Genomic DNA, 21,977 nt, shown 5'->3' on the forward strand with positions numbered 1-21,977 from the left:
AAAGATCTAATGACAGAAAAGCAATATAATCTACAAAACTATATTATCAGTGGTGTATAAAGACCTTACATAATGAACCTTTATGTGTTTATTACCTTAGAATGAGCCATTTTTATCTACATACAGAGCGGGTCCCCTTACATCGAAGTTGCCATTTTGCTTCTATTGTCATCCTAAATGGACAAACTGCTCTACGAAGCACGTTTTGTCACAACTGTATTTTGTCTTAGACGACAACATGTTTGTCCTGTGGTGGCTACCGTAGCTTCTCTATGAGTTGCGGTGAACGGTTGACTGAGCCGTTGGTTGCCATTCACAATCTCTCTGCTAGAGCCTCTAAAATCTACGCACTGCACCTTTGAATGCTAGACATGTGCTATGAACAAAAACGTCTAGAAAGGACATAAAGGGCCCTATTTTAACGATCTGAAACGCAGGTGCTAATCGCAAAGCGCAAGTGACTTTGTGGGCGGATCTTGGGCGCTGTTGCTATTTTCCCGGCAGGAAAAATAACTCTTGCGCCAGGCGCAAATCAATAAGGTGTTGGTCTGAAGTAGGTTCATTATTCATAGGTGTGGTTTGGGCGTAACGTCAAATAAACCAATCAGAACGCTATCCAACATTCCTTTTAAACGCAAGGGCGCAAGTTCCATGGCGGGTTGCTATTATTATGACGGATTTACCAGGCGCACGCCAGGTGCGGTTCACAGCCGAGGAGACCGACGTTCTTGTAAGAGCAGTCAAAGACAGAGAAGTTGTTTTGTATGGGGATAGGAGAAACCTGCCCAAATCAGCGTAGGTTAAACAGGCGTGAGAGGAAATAGCCATCAGCTGGCATCCCCATCGTTGCATCAAGCGCTACAATGATGTCAGGAGACGGGGGAATCCCAAGCTTGCCAGCATAAATCAGGCACACCGTGTAACGGGAGGTGGATCTGCCTCTACACATGACCTGACGCCCGCAGAGGACATCGCTGCGTCCACCCTCACCGCTGAAAGGGTTTGGGGGCTTTGAAATCGGACCCAAGAAACGCAAGCAAGGTCCAACCCCAAAGTACACTTACAAATCAAGTTCATATACATTAAGGTTTCTTATGAAAACATTTTGATTATTATTGACCTAAAACAAACGTAATACAGCCACACAACAAACTTATGAAAATATTTGAATCGTTATTTGCATGAGAATTTCTTAACGCAGCCACACAATAAATAAAAACTATCACCACAATGCTCACCACTATGATTTCCCTTATCTCATGTGTTAATATTTTTTATTGTAACAGTTTATGATTTGAAAAAATAACTGTTGCATCTGTGTAGATTAGATAAGCAAAGTGTGTGCGCGTTGTGCACGCTATACATTATGGTCAAGCATGCGCCCTTAAAATAGCATAATGAACCACACGCAGCGCGCCACTGACTTTAGACTATTTTTTTTTGGTCAGTGGCGCAATTGTTTTTTGAAACTGCAAAATAGCATCAGGGATAGTTTGCGCCGGAACACGCCTCCTTTTTTGCGCTGAACCACCCAGGGAGCGCAAGTTCATTCCCTAGTTTGCCGACGTGCGTCTGTGGAGGGAAAAACCCGCTGTGCACCGGTGCAAAATACGAATGATACATGCGTCACTGACAAAGTCAATTGCGCTGGGTGCAAGATAGGGCCCAAAATCAACATTATAACTGTCAAATTACAACTAAAAATTATAATTTGTCTGTCAAAGCAGCCAATCTTACCTCTACAAAGATGAAGCAAGGAATGATGGAGTAACTGCGTTGTGTATTATCGGAAGCCATCTTGTATCAGTTTAGTCGAAAGGTCCACAACTGGCAATCTAAAGAGAAATAATTATAAAATTAATAATGCATTTAATAAAAATCACTTTAATAACAGTAGATTTACTAATATGAGCTTTATTTGCTCCTGAACTGTGTGAATGACAATTGGACAGTTGTACATTGGATGCATTGCAATGCGCTGAAAACAGAAGAATACCACTGTTTGCATGCACTCTTGTAAACGCAAACAGAGAAAATGTCAAGAATTCATAAAATTATGAAATATATTTTTTTGTTTTTTTTCTTATATTTATATATCTTGGAATATATAAGAAAATATAGAACAATGTTATAAAACTTTATTTTATAAAGCTTGAGAAAATACAGGCATAATACATAGCCACTGCATGAAAAAAACAGGACATTTTGGTTTCTGTTTTTGGATCAATGCATGCATTGGATTTACCGTAAAACTTCAAATAATAGCCCGGGCTTTTATTTTCCCAAACCTATCATCACACCAGGCGTCTAAAAGAGGCTTTTAATTTAATTGTTCCAGCATGACAGCAGGATGTTACCACATATTACGTTTTATTTTTAATTTGAATGTGTTTAACAAATTAGTTCGTGTAATAACAACAGTCTTAAATTATTGGCAGTATAAATAAAGCAAACAATTATATGTTTTTTTATTGGTTTTTGCGTGAAATCTTACCCAGATACAACAGTGCTATTTTCTGATTGGCTATTGTGTAGCCTCTTTCTTTTTTTTGTATTGGCTCGCTCGACTAGAACTCTAGGGAAGACGGGCTTGATAGAGAGAGAAAGCAGTGCGGCCAGATACATTTTAGGCGCTGCAGCATATTAAATATGATAAATAGTGTTTCCGCGTGAGAAATACAATGTGTGGCGGGAGAGCATGCATGACAAAAGACTGAAAGCCCGGCTATTATCAGCGGCCCCAAAACACTACCGGCCACACGGGGAAAAGTCCTGACTCTCTCGATTGCCACTTCGCTACTGTCATCATCACCTCAATCCTAGCGACGAAGCTTGTTGTGTTGTCATAGTGATGAGTAACGGAACGACTGCGTCTGTCACGTGACATCTACCAGTAAGCAAAACAAACTTTAGCGTGTTCAATCTGCACCATAGAACTGTCTTAAACAGACTATCTGACGGGTTTTAGAAGATTAAATACAACCCGAAACTAAAAAACAGACCAGGCCTTTATTTGAGACAGGCGTTTATTTACCCAAACCTGTCGTCACACCAGACGTCTAAGGGCTCAGTCACACCAAAAGCGTTTATGGCAGTTGCAGGCGCCTTTTTTGAATGATATTCTATGGGCAGGGCGCGTTTGCGCGCTGTTTATGCGCGCCGAGCGCCTTGCGGTTTTCTGCCGCCTGCCGCGCACGCGTTTTTGAAGGAGCGCTGAGAGCGGAGGAGCGCCTGACGTCATTCGCGTCTTCCATTGTCCAATCGAATGAGGGGAGAGGCGGGCCTTACGTTGTGGCGAGGGAAGTTTACAGTTGGTTTGAAGAACCGGACTCCACTCGCTCACTCTCTCCTGCGTGTTTGTGCACCTCTCACCCTCAAACAAGGTCAGAGCAAGCGCCCTCTTTTTAAAGTTTCTGCTAATATGACAGTTAACAGCAAAAGAGCGCTCACGCTTCAATATTTGATTGACAAGACAGCTGACTCGGTGGTTGCTTAGCAATATGAAAAGCCGCGCTGCACTGCTCTTTTTTAAAAAAGGCAGTGCGTCGCGCCTTGCGTTTGCAAGCGTTTAAAGCGCTTTTGGTGTGACCGAGCCCTAAAAGAGACAGGCGTCTATTTGGGACTCGGCTATTATTTGAAGTTTTACGGTATTAACATTTCTAGCTGAAAGAAGTGTACAAAATTCACAAAGAGATGGACTCACTCCATCCACCCACTTATTCAAGTCAATCTAGAAACGTTTAATTTATATTGACTCAAAATGTTAACGTGGCTTAATGCAACAGGGAGAATGGAATTTGTCTTACATTGTCCATATCATAAACACTACATACTGCCAAACAAGTGCAACTTAAAACATTTTAAAGAGGAAGTATTATACATGGTTCACTTTTACATGACATAAACCCCATAGAAAGAGTTTTGAGCTTTGAAATAAAGTCTGGTTACTTTTCAGCTTAAGTCAATATTAATCAAATAACTAACGTAACTTAATCAAATATTTGAGTGTAACTCAAAAGTGGAATAACTTTATCCTCAGGAATAAATCATTTACTTACTACCTGCATTCAATTTCATTCCTTCATCAGTCTAAAAATTGACGCTTGGGACCAGGCCTGAAATAAACACCCGACCACCTGCCAAATGCGGGTGAATTTTGCAATTGGCGGGTAACACTGTCAATCTACCGTCCAAATTGGCGAGTAGCCAATGCAAATTGAGTGATTCATTCATTGTTGGGTTTTTTACATTTCACCGAAATCCGCCATTTTGTCTGATTTTAGCTTAAAATGTGGCAGCACATTACTGGGGTAAAGAGGTCAGCGGAAATTTATAACTAACAAAATTAAGAGGATGTCAAAGAAAAGTAAAAAAAAGACGGTCAAGACACTGATGTCCATGAAAGCAACGCAGTTTGAAAAAATTGAGAGACGCGTTTCAAAAAGCAAGCATACATAAAATCGTTCTGTTCTTGACATGGCACATATAAACAAAATGATCTTCAGAGTATTCTTTTTCTAATAAAAACATTTGTTTATGTCTTAAAGCAACACCAAAGAGTTTTGGCTCTTTGCTCCCCCTACAGGTTAGAAGCGTAATTGTCCATTACCCACTGTCATAAATATTGAGGCATAGCTGGCTCTGATTGGATTGTAGGTCTGCCGTAAAGCAAGTTTTTGTAGTATTCACTCGGACTATAGGACCGCTACCCGACGGTTGGAAACTTCTTTAGTGCAGTTTTGGCCGATAGAGGGCTGCAAAGCGAATGTGAAAGTGCTGTTCATCCTGTTTAGAGTGGATGAACGACTGAAACTGTTTTGGAAGCGTTATTTTAAGGTAAAAAAACCTCTTTGGTGTTGCTTTAAGTGTATGTATAAATTAGAGTCAAAAACCAGTCTGTGCTAGTTGGGTCTTAAAGAGACAGTAACCTCAATTAACATACTTAAGTCTGTGTCATTAATGTTAACAACCTAAGACAAAGAGAAAATCACTTTTGTAGTTCTAAAAAAAATAATTATATTTAATTCATACAAGAAAGACAGTGCTTTCATTCATTATTCAGGCAAAAAACTGGCTGGTAAAAAGTCACTGTGGCAGGTGGTCAAAAAAGTTAACTTCAGGCCCTGCTTGGGACCCTTTAAACACTGGGACTTTTTGTTTTCTGGCAAACTGAAAAAACCTGTGCACTTTGACAACAGGAATTGCAGATTTTCAGTTAATTATAGAAGAAGACTGCAGATGTCAAAATGATAACAGTTACTATTCCCATGATGCTAACATAAAGGATAAGAGTGACACGTAAGACATCATGACAAGATGAGTCAGTATCAACACACAGAACTACATTTGTATAGTTTTTAAAAGAGCTACGCTTGACTTAATCATATTAGTGTTTATATTAACATAAAGTTTACACATTTAAATAATGTGCAATGAGAGGTTGTAAATAGCTAATGGTTCAACATTATATAAGTGTTATATAAGTGATTAGAGGTCGTCCAATATGGGGGGGTTTTGATGGCCGATGCCGATATGAAGATAGCAATGTAGTCAATTTGCCTATATAAGGGCGATATTTAAAATATATCATTATAGAAACATACAACCAAATAGTAAAACTAAATAAACATTAATTTGGCATATCTATGCAATTCTCTTAATTAAAAAAAATTGAGGTAAAAAATTTAATGAGGTTAAATAATTACTGCTTATAAATTAAGATAACCAGTATAATTAATGACAAAAACAATATGTAATTCCTTAAGTAAATTGCATTAAGTTAGTTTATTCAGTAAGAGTTGTTTCACTTTCTTAAAGTTAAAAAATATATTATTAGACCAAAAAAGATTTATGTCTGTTTTTCTGTTTTATCTTTGTAAAGCAATACAAAAACACGACAATTACACAGCCTAATTTATATATTTGCTTAGATAGATCCATGAAGCATCAGAGCAGAATGATTACACATGACACACACAAAACAAGGCTGTGTCTCTGTAGGCAGCCTGGGCTCTGAGATCTGCACACAAAAACAATTGGTTTCACCAACCACTCAATACCAAAATAAAGTGTTCCAACCAATCACCGACAGGGGTTGGCTGTTGTTAGGTAGAAGAAGCCAGTGTCACAACCTCAGACCAGCCACCCCATGTCGGTGATTGGTGGATTGTTGAAAAAGATTAGACGAATGTGATCATTCCTTTTTTGGCCTTAAATCGCTGATACAACCTTTAAAAGACTATTGTTGTTTTTGGTATTTATTTGAGATACATTATGGATTTTATTAATCGAGCAACAGAAAAGAAATTGTTAGATTAATCGTCCAATTAGTTGTTAGATTAGTCGACTAATCGATAAAACAATCGGCCGATTAATCGTTTAATAATAATCGTTTTCCCCAGCCCTAGTAAGAGCGTCGTTGTACATTCCCATACATTTATTTACTTTAGTCCGCCACAAAATTAAAATTGACCACCACAAATAGATGTTTGCACATCACAAAAGGTCCTGTTCCACTATAAAACATGCCAGATTATGGAAATTGACATTCTGGGCCCTATTTTAACGATCTGAAATGCAAGTCCGAAGCGCAAAGCGCAAGTGACTTTGTGGGCGCATCTTGGGCGATGTTGCTATTTTCCCGGCGGGAGAAATAAGTCTTGCGCCGGGCGCAAATCAATAAGGGGTTGGTCTGAAGTAGGTTCATTATTCATAGGTGTGGTTTGGGCGTAACGTCAAATAAACCAATCAGAACGCTATCCAACATTCCCTTTAAACGCAAGGGCGCAAGTTCCATGGCGGGTTGCTATTATTATGACGGATTTGACAGGCCCACGCCAGGAGCGGTTCAAAGCCGAGGAGACCGACGTTCTTGTAAGAGCAGTCAAAGACAGAGAAGTTGTTTTGTATGGGGATGGGAGAAACCCGCTCAAATCAGCGTCGGTTAAACAGGCGTGAGAGGAAATAGCCGCAATTGTCTCATCAGCTGCGCCAAGCACTACAATGATGTCAGGAGACGGGGGGATCCCAAGCTTGCCAGCATAAATCGGGCACGCCGGGCACACAGGAGGACATCGCTGCGTCCACCCTCACCGCTGAAAGGGTTTGGGGGCTTTGAAATCGGACACAAGAAACGCAAGCAAGGTCCAAACCCAAAGTACACTTACAAATCAAGTTCACATACATGAAGGTTTCTTATGAAAACATTTTAATTATTATTTCGATAAAATAAACGTGATACAGCCACACAACAAACTTATGAAAATATTTTAATCGTTATTTGAATGATAATTGTTTAACACTGCCACAAAAAATAAATAAAAACTATCACCACAATGATTTCCCTTATTCTAATGTATTAATATTTTTTATTGTAACAATTTATGATTTAATGATTTCCCTTATCTTATATTTTTTATTGTAACAATTTATGATTTGCAAAAATAACTGTTGCATCTGTGCGTTGTGCACGCTAATACATTATGGTCAAGCATGCGCCCTTAAAATAGCATAATGAACCACGCACAACGCGCCACTGACTTTAGACTAGTTTTTTTTGGTTAGTAGCGCAATTGTTTTTTGAAACTGCAAAATAGCAGATGGTTTGCGCCGGAGCACGCCTCCTTTTTTGCGCTTAACCGCCCAGGGAGCGCAAGTTCATTCCCTAATTTGCCGACGTGCGTCTGTGGAGGGAAAAACCCGCTGTGCACCAGTGCAAAATACGAAATGATACATGCGTCACTGACAAAGTCAATTGCGCTGGGTGCAAGATAGGGCCCATTGACTTAAAAATGTAGTTCAACTGTTTTATTTAGATGTTTGAATAATAAACACACAGTCACAGCAAACAGAACAAAAAGAGCAGCCAGAAATGAACAGAGAGCTTCATATCCCTGAGGGAAATTCAGTCAGTGAAATGTACACTGAGGACAAAATGAGAAAATTTGTGAGAAGAGAGTCTAACACCGCAAAATGACCTGTCAAGGTCTAAAACACATTTTATTATCTCCTTGTATGCACAAAAAACCACACATGCGCACAAACAAAAAGAATTCTTACAGAAAGATTTAGGGCCCTATTTTAACCATCTGAGAGCATAGTCTAAAGCAGTGGTCACCAATCCTGGTCCTGGAGGGCCGGTGTCTCTGCAGAGTTTAGCTCCAACCCTAATCAAACACACCTGAAGCAGCTAATTAGAGTGCTTCAGGTGTGTTTGATTAGGGTTGGAGCTAAACTCTGCAGAGACACCGGCCCTCCAGGACCAGGATTGGTGACCACTGGTCTAAAGCACATAGATTTTGTTTCTTAAGCCCAAACTGTTCAATATTTTAAATATCTATTTAGTTACCCATTATTTACAATCTTGCAGACAGTATTTGCAGACTTTTTATAATTAGTATCGCACACCACAAAATCAAAATTGACCACAACAAATAGATTTTTGCACTATTTTACTACCTCTCGCGGTTTTCATTACCTCTCTCAAAGGTGATAAATATAATGATAAATGTAATAAAAAAGCCCTAAGAGTGAATTGCATCAGATCAGACTGAAATTCGCATCTGATTAAAACAATGGCAGCCGCTCAGGTTCCAAAAACCTAATGTAACCTCGCCAGTTTAGGAGCATTTCAGCTTTAAGCAGAATGAAAATGGGAAGACAACCAATTTAGGCAATATGTAAAATATGTGTAGAAAGGTCTTTGTAAAACACGGAAATATGTTAAATTTGAGGTTCCACCTAGCCACTATCATCCAGCTATCAAAAAGACAGCTCAGGTCAGTGTCATTTGACAATGTGTTCGTCTGAAAGATGATGGACATATAATTTATCTTGGATTGCTTGAGGGTGAGTACATCATGGGGTAATTTTGATATTTGGTTGGAATATTGCTTTAATTACATAATTATTGTCCTAAATCAATTTGCGATATTCACTTTCCCTTCATACCTGTCAGTTATTCTAGATCAGGGGTGTCCAGACTTTTTTGTGTGGTGATCTACTTTTAAAATGATACAGCCGACAAGATCTACATGCTAAAAACACTTTAAATGCGTGGACTATAATGCATATATCTCTACATTGGATTTAGGGCTGTCAGTCACCATTACTCTATTTTTTTGAGGAGTTAAAAAAATCCTGGAGTACATGTCGAGTACTGTTTAAAATAGCGGAGATACGGTTTAGTGAAACAAACTAGAAAGAAAATTACAATAGTATCCGAAGCATATAAATCAGCCCAACGCTAACCTCTCTCTCTCCCTCGTTCGCGCGCGCACACAGACAGACACAAACACACACACTGGACGCGTGGATCACCTTGTGCATGAAGGCAAGAATGCGATGCGATTGCATGCATCCTGGTTAATTTCGGAAGTTTACACGACTGAGCTGCAGCGGGCAGGCATAAGATTTATAAAAACACATTTAAAAAGAAAGACACAGCAACTCAAAAAGACTTACGTGTTTCGCAATTACTCTAAGACCATGCTAATTTTCAGTTTTTCGAAGCTCGTGGAGGCATGGAGCAGCATGAGGATACACAGTTAACTTACGTGCGATCTACCGGCATTTCCTTTACGATCGACTGGTCAATTGTGATCGACATATTGGATACCCCAGTTCAAGACGTAATGCTGCGGTGGGCCTTCCAGCCAGCCTGTCTTCGATAACCTCGCCACCCCTGCATCCCACCCGTCTGACCACATATTAGTTACCAATTACTCAACAATCCCACCGGCAGATGTGCTGCCACAAACAAACCGTAAGTCTGTGGAAAAAACTATAGGATCAATGTGAATTAGCCTTAACAGAGCAACCAACTGACAAAGTTTAACACTTTTATGGGTAGCTTTATGTTTTGGTAACAGGAAGCACCACCGTAAAGGTTGTTTTGCCTGACACTTACATACATTTAATTATATATAGCAAACGTCAATAGAAATAAGCATACATTTGCCTTGCAGCAGTAATGTGCTTCTAAATCTAGGCTCATCTTGGAAGATCTTGACCAAGCCCAGGCCATTTCTATAGACTCTCTAGTCTAATTATTTCCTAAAGTGCTGCACCAATACAGTGCTTAACTTCCTTTGATTTAAGACCAGTCAGTAAAAAAACAGTGATTCATGATTCCATTAGCTCTAGTAAACCACATTGCTGTAGGTCCAACACAAAGGTCTTGACAACACTTGCCATTTGCTTGCTGCTTCTGCCGTGGGAGAAGCTGCCCTGCAGGAGAGGTATTTACATTAGAGCCTGACCGATGTGCGTTTTTTCGGGCCGATGCCGATACAGATATTAGGGAGTAAAAAAAGACCGATAACGATATATCGGCCGATATTCTTTATGTGTATATTATAGTTCAGTATGTACTACAGTATATTATACTACAGTACTGTACATAGAATACACTATATACTTTAACATAATATACTTCATATGAATAAATACAATGCAATGCAATGATCACTCACAAATGTGGTGATCACTCACAAATGTGGTGATCCAACACTTATATTGATGTGACAAAGATATGTACTATAGGCAAGAAGTTAACAATAAACTTTATTATCCAAAATTTGTTGGATATCAGTGCACTAAACAGTAAACTTGACTTATTATAAATAACTTTAAAACACAAAGAGAACAAAAGACATAAAACTTGCATCATTTGCAGTTTTGACGAGAATAACGTTATAAAGAGAAACTTATGAAGTCAATGATTAATTTTGGCTTTACAGTAAGTTGTGTACTTTACAAATTAGTTAGCCACTCACAGTTACGAAGACAATGCTTGACGGAGCACATACTTATGTACGCTATGTTTAATGTTGTGCACAACGTTATAACACAAACCCAGGGTTCCGTGCAAACTTTAGACTTTTATAAAACTAAAGCGTCTTCGCTCCGCCTCTTTTATTTAGCAAGGGTGTAGAGTTGCGCGAGCTTATTGAATCAATTGCTCTGAAATGAGCATGTTACCTAACAACACAAGCAGCAGTAATCTCATATAGTGATATATAAGTGCACGGCTGCGCGTAGTTTAAACGTGTCATTTCTCCGTCTCGCGTCATGTCTCCCGCTTGCGTTTTAACTTGCAAGTCGACAAAGAGACAGATTAAAAACACCAAATGTACGCGGGAATGCGTCTCTCTTGTCCATTTATAATCCAATCGACCAAAGCGCGTCTTAATACCAGGTGTAACAATGTTGTTTAGAAGACACTGCGTGACTGCAGCCACCTGAACTGAGAGACTGACTGAAGTGAAGGGGGTGGGGGATTGGATGGTGTCACTACAGTGAGTGATCTGGGTCACCATTAGCAACCAGTATGGCGGACTCTGCTGGACAAACAAGTACTTACATCTTTCAAATGCATTTAATGTGTTCTGTAACAAACGTTCATATCGGAGCATATCTGCGGCTTATACGCCGATACAGATATATCTGCGACATGCTCATATCGGCCGATAAAATCGGCAAAACGATAAATCGGTCGGGCTCTAATTTACATATTGTGTTTTTTATCCCTTCCTTCCTGTTATCATCACTTACTCACAGCATGTATCCCTCAATAGAAATAGTCAAACTGTAAACAACTTTCAAAGCACCAGAGAACTCTTTCCTGAAGGAACCACAAATTGCTTTGACCAGATGGCAACTATAACTTCCATCTGGGAACAGGAGTAAAGAAATGAACATCTGTAATACAGCAATTGATATGTCTTATAAAAGAAATGATGTTCCCTGCGTCATGATTGTGTTGCCCTGCTTATTTCTGAACTCATCTACATTTCATTAACTTTAAAATACCATCCATTGTGTGGAAAAACATCGCCTGTATCTTTTCAAAATCCACTCTGAGATTAATTGCAAGTATGTAAATGACCATAAAACACTAAATGAAAGCAATACTGACGGCACTGATATAAGGGTCCCGAGAACACATTAAGAAAATAATAGATAAAATGTATTCTGTAAAGATATCAGTTCATTGATGCTAAACAGAAGACTCAAAACTTTTTCAAGGAAACCCATAATTAAATGTATTAAAGGAATATGCTAGTTCACCCAGAAATAAACATTCTGAATGTTTTCAAAAACTTGGAATATAGTGAAAGTGGCATGATTGTCAAGTATTTCCATAATTGAAATGTGACCTCTGCATTAAACCAGTGTTTGAATTGAGGGGGGCTGGGGTGGTCCCAGATCTCCTATAAGCATTAAGGGACCCCATATAAAGCAAAAAAATATAAATTGGTCCACGTTTTTATAAAACAAAAAATCACCTGGTCAATGGTAAGAATAAATACTTATTATATTTAGTTATTATCTTTAGTAATCTTTAGGGTTAAGGGGCTTTTAAAAAAAACTTTCGGGGGTAAAAATGGTTAGGGTTTGAGTTAAAGTTAATTTGGGGTTTCTTTGATTAAAACGTTAATCCAAAACATTTTTATTTATGCTGGTTAAAAGTCTCCTCACATCCTGATAGCAATCACTATGTTAAGTTGTTTAAATGTATTTGTAGAAATTTATGTCATCTGTGAAAAGCGTAGGACCAAAAAATGTTCAACCAATTATAGATCTCGGTCCGAACGGACATTGCCTTTTTTGTCCCTCATCCGTAAGCGTAATTTAAATGCCCACCGCACAACCAGTTCACGCACACACCATACGTCATCGGCGCGTTTATGTGCGCTCACCTCCTGTCTGTAAACAGAGGGAGAATAGCAAACTTTTCTGCTCAGTTGACAACCTGCACAGGAGCCACAAAACGAAAGATATGTTTTATAACAACAACAGCAAAAACTGCCTGGATCAGCAAAGAGCAAAAAACCCAAATTAACATCAGTAACTTTACTGCTTTACCACGAGATGCAAACAGCTGCAGGAGGCAAAGGGTCTGAAAGGGTTGTTGCACTGTTTAAATTGGTAGGGTAGGTACACGATATGTTTGTATCAAGATGTATTCAGATATTCTACTTTGATGAAACATTGTGTTTCTTATGAAATTTGTGTTCGTTTACGGAGTAGCGTAACGATATAGTTACTACGTCTACACAACCAAAGTGTGCTTAAACTAATTCTGATGTAAACCAGTTGTTTATGTTGGTTATTTTGGAAATGTTATTTACTTTGTACTGCAAAGTTTTCTCACTGGTGAATGAGACATCAGATGTGACCGTCTGATCTGTGCGTGTTCGTGTGTTTTGAAAGAGGCGTGACTTTGGATGGCGATTTGACTGGAGGGTGGGATCATGATTTCATTGCTAGGCAGCTACCGTTACCATTTTTCAAAATGTGATACCCTACTTTTAAAAACATTTAATTCATTAATAATTATTATTAATATTATTAAGATGCAGAACACTTATTAAAATATATTACTTCTTGATACTAAACGTGATCGTTCATTAATGTCACGTTCGAGTACTTGGGTGCAGACATGCATGAAGGTGTGTGAAATAGTCTTAAAGTAACCATGCTATGGTGGGGCTAAACACCAGCTTTCTGTGAAGGTTTGGGGACATATAACTTCCTCTGGCTATGTCCATCCCTGCTAGGGCAACATCTATCTTTCATATCTAATCCAGGGATCCAAGCACTCCCCTGAGGGAGCACTGTGACATATCTCCAGTAGAACGTCTCTCTGACTCCCATCAGGGTAATGTAATACCAGTCAAGAGCCACTAATGGACTGGGGGATGGATTCAAGATACCCATCAAAGAAAACAGAAGGACAAACTTATATACATTGAAATATTTAGTCTGAGGATCGAATATCATATAATATCATTGGATGATATTATATCCACACCGTTTAAAATCAAGACAACCTGAACATTATACTATAAATAACAATTAATAATTACAGATAGACCCAAACATGAAATTAATATTCTTTTCCGGCTACGTTTATATGCAACTAAATAACCCGTTAGTAATCACACTGATTGCTCAAAACAGACTGAAAAGCCTTCATGTATTATACACCTTAATTGTTCATACAGAAATTTAGATCGGATTGAACGGGTTGGTGTGGATCTGGGATCCGATCATCAGGAGAAAAGTACACATGTAAATCCTTGTGTGAATTGGATCGCAGACGATTTGTCCACAATTATGAACGCAATATGGCCTAGCTTGTCAGTGAACTACGGCTCTGTGTAGTACATGCCGCTCCATCTGAAAACAAGTGATGGCGATTTACTCCTAATCAAGGAACCTCCTTTACTAGCGAGATGCGCATGATAATAGCATGCGATTAATCATGCAGCCCTACTTGGAGGGTTCATTTGTTGTTTCATAACTTTACATAAAGCAATAAAATAGCATCAGGCCATTAAAAAAATTGCATTACCCATATTTGAAACAACTTTCTCCAACCCAGCTTGATAGGTGCTAGGTGCAGTGTTGCCAAGTCCATTCGCCTCTCCGTGAAGTTCTGAATTGGGCTATTTTTAAACCGTTTTTGAGGATTGTTTTTCAACAGATGGAAGGATTTCATTCATTAGTTGTTGGTTTTTAGCCAAACAATCAAGTATCTGTTAGAGGTCGACCGATATGCTTTTTCTCTGGCCGATGCCGATTTTTTAGAAATGAGGGCAGCCGATGGCCGATATGTTTGGCCGATTTTCTATATGTACATAATAATCAAAATGTTCTCATCATTATTAGCAGATATTTTAAATACAAAAATGTCACTATTTAAGTCAAAGTATTTAAAAATACATGACTGGTCTTTCTGAAGAGTTTTACAAGCTCCTCTGCACCATGCATTTATCAGACACAGATATTACCTGACACTCTGCTGTCATAATCTTTGATCAGTTTTTTACCATGGCTTTTATTGCTTTGTGGGATAAAATCCTTATTTGGTAGACCTGATAAAATATTTATTCATCATAAAGTTAACATAGTAAATGTCTATGGTTTTTAGTTGAGACTGTTATTTAGGGCAAATCTTTCTAAACACATTTACATTCTCATTTCTGAGACGCTAAAAGTGACTGATTGTGCTGACAGTGACGTCTTTTGAGTTTAGTGTTGGGACATATCTGTTGTTTCAACCGTTCATTCAAACGAATCCGTTCAAAGGAGTCAGTTCGCGAATCGGACGCGCTGTGTTCTAATCCAGGCTGAGCAGCGCAAAACTGTAAACAAAGTGTTATGCCGAGTTCAGACTGCACGATTTTAGCCCTGATTTTGACTCGGCGACATGTTTTGAGATATCGCCGACAAATGCCCGAAATCACAGGCAAATCGATGCTCGTGCACGCGAGTGACAATCACACAGTGTGAATTATAAAAGACGCGTTCTGAGAGGATCGACGACGAGTCGCCGACACCCGTGAGATATTTGGCATGCTTAATATCTGGACCGGTCGGCGTTTCAAAATCATGCCGTGTGAAATGTGTTTTGACTGACAATAACATCGGCGATGACCTACATCCAATGAGAGAGCCAATACAGGACAGCTGGAAGTTCGGGGAGGAGTCTCTCAAAACATTTCCTTCTTCATAATTTTTATTTCTTCTTCTTTCTGCTGCAAATGAGCACACATGCAATTTGTATGTTAAACTTCTTGCGGGTGACCATTTTTAATAATAATCCCAGTCTCACGTGAGAACTCCGGTCTTGCACGCGTGACCTCGCGTTGTTTCCTTCGCGTCACTTCTCGCGTGCGTTTGGTTGTGAGACGTAGTTTGCGGACCGGGAAAAAGTTATCGGCGATTCTTCTTACGGTAAAGTCATGCAGTATGAAAACCCTTGTCGCCAATCCATCATGCAGTCTGAAACAGCAGCGACTGAACCCTTCCCCAGATAATCACGCAGTGTGAATCCACGGGTGACCCGAGTAGTTTGAAAATCATACAGTCTGAACTCGGCATTACTGTAACAACACGAAAAACATTTCCTTTGTGGATATGATTTGGTCTTCCAACCTTTCGCCATCGAGTCAGTTTTGTTTTGAGTAATAAAAGCAGGGAGACAGAAAGCGTGCGCGCGCGGCTCTTCTCTCTCTGTCACGCAAACAAAACTCATCATCAGTCATTAATCACATGAAATGAGCCTAATCTTTGCACGGACAGTGCACCGCGAGACATAAGCCCGTCGCGCTGTTGTACTGGCTGCTTAATTCGCGCGATCCCGCCATCATTTAGTAAAGCTGCTTGTGAACAAGGCATGGCTGTACACACACGAGACGGGAGCGATCTGCTTGCAGCAAGAGGCAGGGTCACGAGTTCTACAACAGCGCTTAGGTGCCCGCAGATGCGCCTGCCTATTAATCAGCCTAATTTTGCAGCAAAATCGGCCAAAGCCGATATTTTTAAATCTGTAGTATCTGTATTGTGTTGTTTAAAGGGAAACTTCACCCATTTGCATTAAGCTTTGTACCGTTAGAACCCCAGTCATGTTTTTGAATGGTCGTACACCATTTCCTCAGTTTCCGCTGAGAGGGGAGAAATACTGATTTCAGTGAGGCACTTCCTTCTTTCAATGATGTAAAAATCGTCATTTTGCGTCATTGAAAGAAGGAAATCCTGTATCTCTATTGAGTGTGAAAGACTACAGACACTCATTCCTCATTTTTCCAAGGTGGGGGCTATGGGTGGGACCCACTCGCGCTTCAGACCAATTACAGATAAGTGGGTGGGACTTACGAAAATATACGAACACAGACCGAAAAAAAATGATCAGCCGCCATCTTTATGCTAAGCTAAGCTAAACAGAAGTTGTGGAGCGAGCCGAATTCATGTTACAATAACAGTGGAAGTTAATCAATATTACATGGAAGAGGGTGATTTTACAAGCGTGATGCTCTAATCCGCTGTTCATTGCACCTTTATGAGCCACAATACTGCAAAGAGCTGAGCAGATGTAGGAACAGAAGCCCGAGGAGAAGCCGGAGCCTGGGCGTCGGCTGTGTAGAGGAGCCCGGTGAAGACGCAGCAACCATCGGCCTCTGCTGCGTAGAGAAGCTTGTACAGACTCCTGCCTGTATTCTCGCTGTGTGCTTGCTTTATTACATTTCTGCATCAGATAAGGATATGGGCGTTTGTTTGGTGAAGGTTTCTATGCAAGAGAGGAACTTTGCACGCGTTTGGAACGTTTATTTCACGGACATGTTTCGGTTTACGAGCAGACGCGCTGCGGAGTATATAAGCTTGGACGGACTCGCGCCGTTTGCTTTCGGTTTAACATTTCTGGATCAGATAAGGATATGAACGTTTGTTTTGTGAATGTTTCTGGTCGCGTGCTTATTTCAAAGACGTGTTTCAGTTTACGAGCACAAGCTCCAAGAGCTGAGGCAGCGCGTCTGTGGAGATATTATGCAGGGGACGCGTTTGTGTGGAGGATGCAGGGATAAACGGACGTCTGACTAAAGTGAGTGTTTATATTTTCTTTGTTATACTAACGTGGCATTTATGTACACACAATAGCATATCTGAGCGGTGTTTTATATGTCTATATTGTGAGAGCAGTGAGGCCAATAATAACACAAATGTAATTACAGTAAACAAGAGACAAAAAGAAAATTGGTAAAACTAAATAAACATTTAAAATGCATACCATTTTTTTAAGTACTTGGAAAGACATTTGTACTGCGGATCTGAAACTGCATGTTACTGTTTGAATAAGACTTTGCTACACACCAGGCCAGAGTGTTATTGTGTGTAACACAATGTTTCATCACGTTTAAAAGTAAATCATGATTGGTGTCAGTCAGACACAGTGGTGGTGGCTATTTTCTTTGTTTTACTAACGTGGCATTTATGTACATAATAGCATGTCTGAGCCGTGTTCCGATTAATGGGAGTGGCTTGCAGAGCTGTGCATTGTGGTGCATAGTGGCAGTTGTAGTTTTTAATACAAATGTGCTCTAAAGTCACATTTTGTCTTTTCTCTGTCAAATAGGCACAAAATTCTACATTTATGTTACATTTTGACTACAAATATGACTCACTTTCCATAAAGATTAATGTTCCTATCGGTGAAATGGCCCTTTAAACACTGCCAAGACACTCTGTAAATGTAAGAAAACCTTAAATAAATACAGGGCAAACACTTTCTTAAAGTGTGTTTAACAATTTTTTTTTACAAAAGTAACACTGCAGGGCTCAATGCTAAGGATTTTTACTACTGGCCCAAGAGCACTAATATAAAACAGATCTGATTATTGTCTTTATTGTAGGCATGTCCCTATACCCCTTTTTTTATTTCCGAACTGATTCCAATACCAGAATTCCGAATATCAGCCGATACCGATACTTGCCCAATACTACAAAATATTGTCGTAGTACAAAAGCTTTAGTGTGCAGAAGGTTATTTGGGAATTATGCGCTTGACCGGACATTTTATGCACATTCCGGGTGAATAATTAATGTGCCTAAATCATCCTTTACACTACGCTTATGTGCTTCCTGGGCACAGAATTGATGCCCTTGAATCATCCTCTCATGAGAATCCTCGCACCGCAATAGAAAGTTCATAACTGTTAAAACACAAAGAGAATAGATGCATCATGTGCTCAGCACATTAGTGAAATGCATACACCCAACGGCTTACTGAGACTTTATAAATTCAGATCTTTAAAATAGCCTGCAGTTATCTTGTGTGTGAATGATGCGTTTCATCCGTCTGCTTACCCAGTGGATTAACTCAGTTTGCGAGCAAGTTACAGAGTTTCTGTGAACTTAAATATCTTTAAATGTGCGTTTGTTCTTTCACATGAAGCTATTGAGTGTGTTAAAAGACTTTGAATATGGTGCATAAAACGTTTATGGTGCTTTTATAATACTTCGTCGTTTTAATAGCTTGTCAGTAACCATCACGGCTAACGCACAGTATCGGTATTGGATCGGTCATGTTGTCGGTAGTCAATCCGACATCTGATCCAGCCAGAATATCAGATTAGGACATCGCTACTGTTTTTGACTCATGTAGCCTTAATAAATAAGGTTATACCACCTAAAACTAATAGTCTACCTCATAAATTTAAAATAATGTTTAACAGTTAATAACAAAATAAGAAGAAATCATTAAATTATGAGCAATAGCACAAATAAATACAACAAACCAAACCAATAAATTTCAGATTGATCTAACAGTACTCATGTAATATGTTAAATAACAAGTTTAATGTCTAACCTAAATTTACCCTAAATTATGGTCATTCTGTTCTTTGCCGTTACAGAAAGTGAATTAAAAAGTAACCAAATGTAATTTAATACTGCATAGTAATCACTGTATAAATTAAATATAGATTCATCCTTTTACTAGTGCAAGGTTTTTCTTGGGTGCTGTCACTTTAAGACTGAATGTGTGAATTCAATATACTGTTACACATGCGTTTTGTTTCCTAACAGTTCACATTTACTTAAGACATAACTTACTATGTTTACGAGAATAATAGCGACACATAATTTTTTTGCTCAAGTGCAAGAAAATGTAAACTTAGTATTTGCGCATCATCTGAAGCTTTGAGATGCAGCTTTCCGGGCATGCATTTTGAATGTGCGCACACATGAATCTTCTCAAACTCGCACACTGCAATCTGTTTCAGGTCTTCTTTGATTGAATTTTGAATTGGCAAGGCTGTTGTGATGGTGATGCACTGGCCCATCGGGCAATCCTTATTGTCAAGCCCTGACATGGTAATGAGATTAGCACACATCACCACTGTTGATGATGTGCACCTATAAGAACATTTTGGATCTGATAAATAGATGAAAAATGCATAAGTATTGCCAGAGATTATAAATGTTATACAAACTTGTTTTTAAAACTTGTTTATAATTGAAACAGGGCATTATACACTGATAAGCAAACGTTTTACAAGTTAAGGTGTTGGGAAGAAGCATTGCCATACTATCCATCAGAATCTTCTTTTAGGGCCTTTGCACCTGGGGAACCCTTTCACAGAACCCAAACAATTTGTGGAACCTGCCTCTTTGTGGTGTATATGGACCACAGGAATTGGGACAATTTAATACTCTGACTACCTCTTTTTAGGACTAAATTAGCTCCTACTCCGGAGTAGGGTCTAACCAGCAAAACACAAACTATGTGTGACGTAAGTGTATGTTTATTGGCCAAAAGCATGTTATACAAAATACTAGCACCAACATTCTTTTAAAAGCCTTGTAAATACAGTTTATACTTACTCCACAAATATTTTACAAGACATAAACATACATAAACATGTTATTTTTTTTAGCCTCGATGATATGTAACACTGCAAGACAGTTGTTGAAGCCAGTTGTTGTTAATTTCATAGCCTTCTGTTTTGCTCTTTAAATCGCATATCATATAATACGTCTAACAAACAACAACAGCTCCAATCATGGCACTCAAGATATCTGCAGTCCATCTGGGTGCTATTTTAAGTTATTGCTCAAATGTAATACTGAGTTATCATCACATTCATAGCAGCACATACCTGATTATGAAACTCATTCATAATGTTATTATGAAATGTGTCAATCATAAATCCAGACAGGCTCTTGCCTCTCTTTGATGCCAGGTGTTCAATGGCATCCATGTGTAGTTTTAGTGTAGTTTTAGTCCACAAAGGTTAAACATAGAAGAAATATTAAGATATCATCCACTTTTTAAATGTAATCATCATTCATGTTTTGAATGGTTCAGGTCTTCACTTTCCCTGCCAAAATGTTCATTGGCCCCAATAAAAAATGTCAGTGTCACATATTTAAAAATAATAATTCAAAAGTCAAATATAATAACAAAAAAGTATGGAGGCAATGCAGTGTTATTCTTCACTGCGTGAATGCTGCTGCCATTTGTGCAGATTTCAGAATGGTACTTCACGGAGTACGGCACTTCAGAGTCCCAACTGGCAGTAAAACAGGAAAAAAGTACTGGGGAACATTTAGTTCACGCAAAATCTTCCCAGTACTAGGAACTAAGCTTTGCGAAAGGCCCATTATTACCCCATGATTAACCCTCAAGCCATCCTTAATGTATATGATTGCATGATGATTAGGGCTGGGATGATTAACTCCCTGGGGTTCAAAAATGCGGTGCTGCGTTTTGACGTGTTTTCTCCTCATCAAAGTAAAATCAACTTAAAATACTCCATCATTAATATTCATACACTTACGTGTTATACATCATTTGAAACTGTGAAGGGTCTTCTTTAATTTGTGTACATTCACAATAACAACTAATTTTTGTGTTTTTGTCAAAGAATGAAAATAAACAAATGCGCATTTAGACATTTCTTTCTCCGCCAGCTGTCTCTCAAAACACGTTACAAAAATCAACTAAAACTCCGCGAATACTCGCCACACAAACATGATACACATACAGGGCTCAACGCAAATAATTTTTTATACTGGCCCGGTCAATAAAAAATGTCAGTGCTACATTTAAAAATAATAATTCAAAAGTCAAATATAATTGTATACATATACAACAGGCATGTTCCAAAGAAAAAGGCTCCCAACTTTTCTGCTTTACCTGTAAACTGACAGCAAATTGTGCAAACAATTTCATTGTTTTTTTTCGTCGTGTTTTACCCAAGTAAATGTCTGCTTCCAAGATGTTAAATAATATATATTGATAAAAATATATTTTAGTGACTGAGGGTAAAGCACTGGCCTGATCGGGCCAGTAAAAAGTATTGCCACTTGCCCGATCAGGCCAGTGCTTCACCCTCAGTCTCTTACGCTTGCCCCGGGCAGTCCTTTATGTTGAGCCCTGCACATATTCAAAGAAAGCCTGAAATGTCTACTTTTAAACAAGCTAATTATATTCGGAAACAAATATTGCCTGTTTATATTATCTGATTGAAGTAAAGAGAGTACAGTTTTTCCTGGCTGACTTCATTATCTCTAATGTGGTCACGCCCACAGGCGGTACCCGCTGTTCACATGGTAATGAATAGACAAACAGTTCAAACAATGACAAACAAAGCGTAAAGTTTTATCAGATTAAAAGACTTTACCGCATG

At 38.9% G+C, this 21,977-nt stretch overlaps 1 protein-coding gene across 3 annotated transcripts in view; it reads right to left on the minus strand.

Annotated features, from left to right (window-relative positions):
• plppr1 (phospholipid phosphatase related 1) overlaps positions 1–21,977 on the minus strand; it is a 78,017-nt gene that overhangs the window by 44,036 nt on the left and 12,004 nt on the right. For 2 of the 3 annotated variants that reach the window (XM_055209220.2, XM_055209218.2), the window contains exon 2: positions 1,738–1,835. In XM_055209220.2, coding sequence (XP_055065195.1) covers positions 1,738–1,797 — 60 coding nt within the window. In that variant the 5' untranslated portion in view covers positions 1,798–1,835. Of the gene's footprint in view, positions 1–1,737; positions 1,838–1,911; positions 1,979–21,977 lie in introns of all 3 variants that reach the window. The other variant, XM_073873982.1, reaches the window with a different exon arrangement.

This window comes from Misgurnus anguillicaudatus, chromosome 12 (assembly GCF_027580225.2).
Source record: "Misgurnus anguillicaudatus chromosome 12, ASM2758022v2, whole genome shotgun sequence".
NCBI classification, from domain to species: Eukaryota; Metazoa; Chordata; class Actinopteri; order Cypriniformes; family Cobitidae; genus Misgurnus; species Misgurnus anguillicaudatus.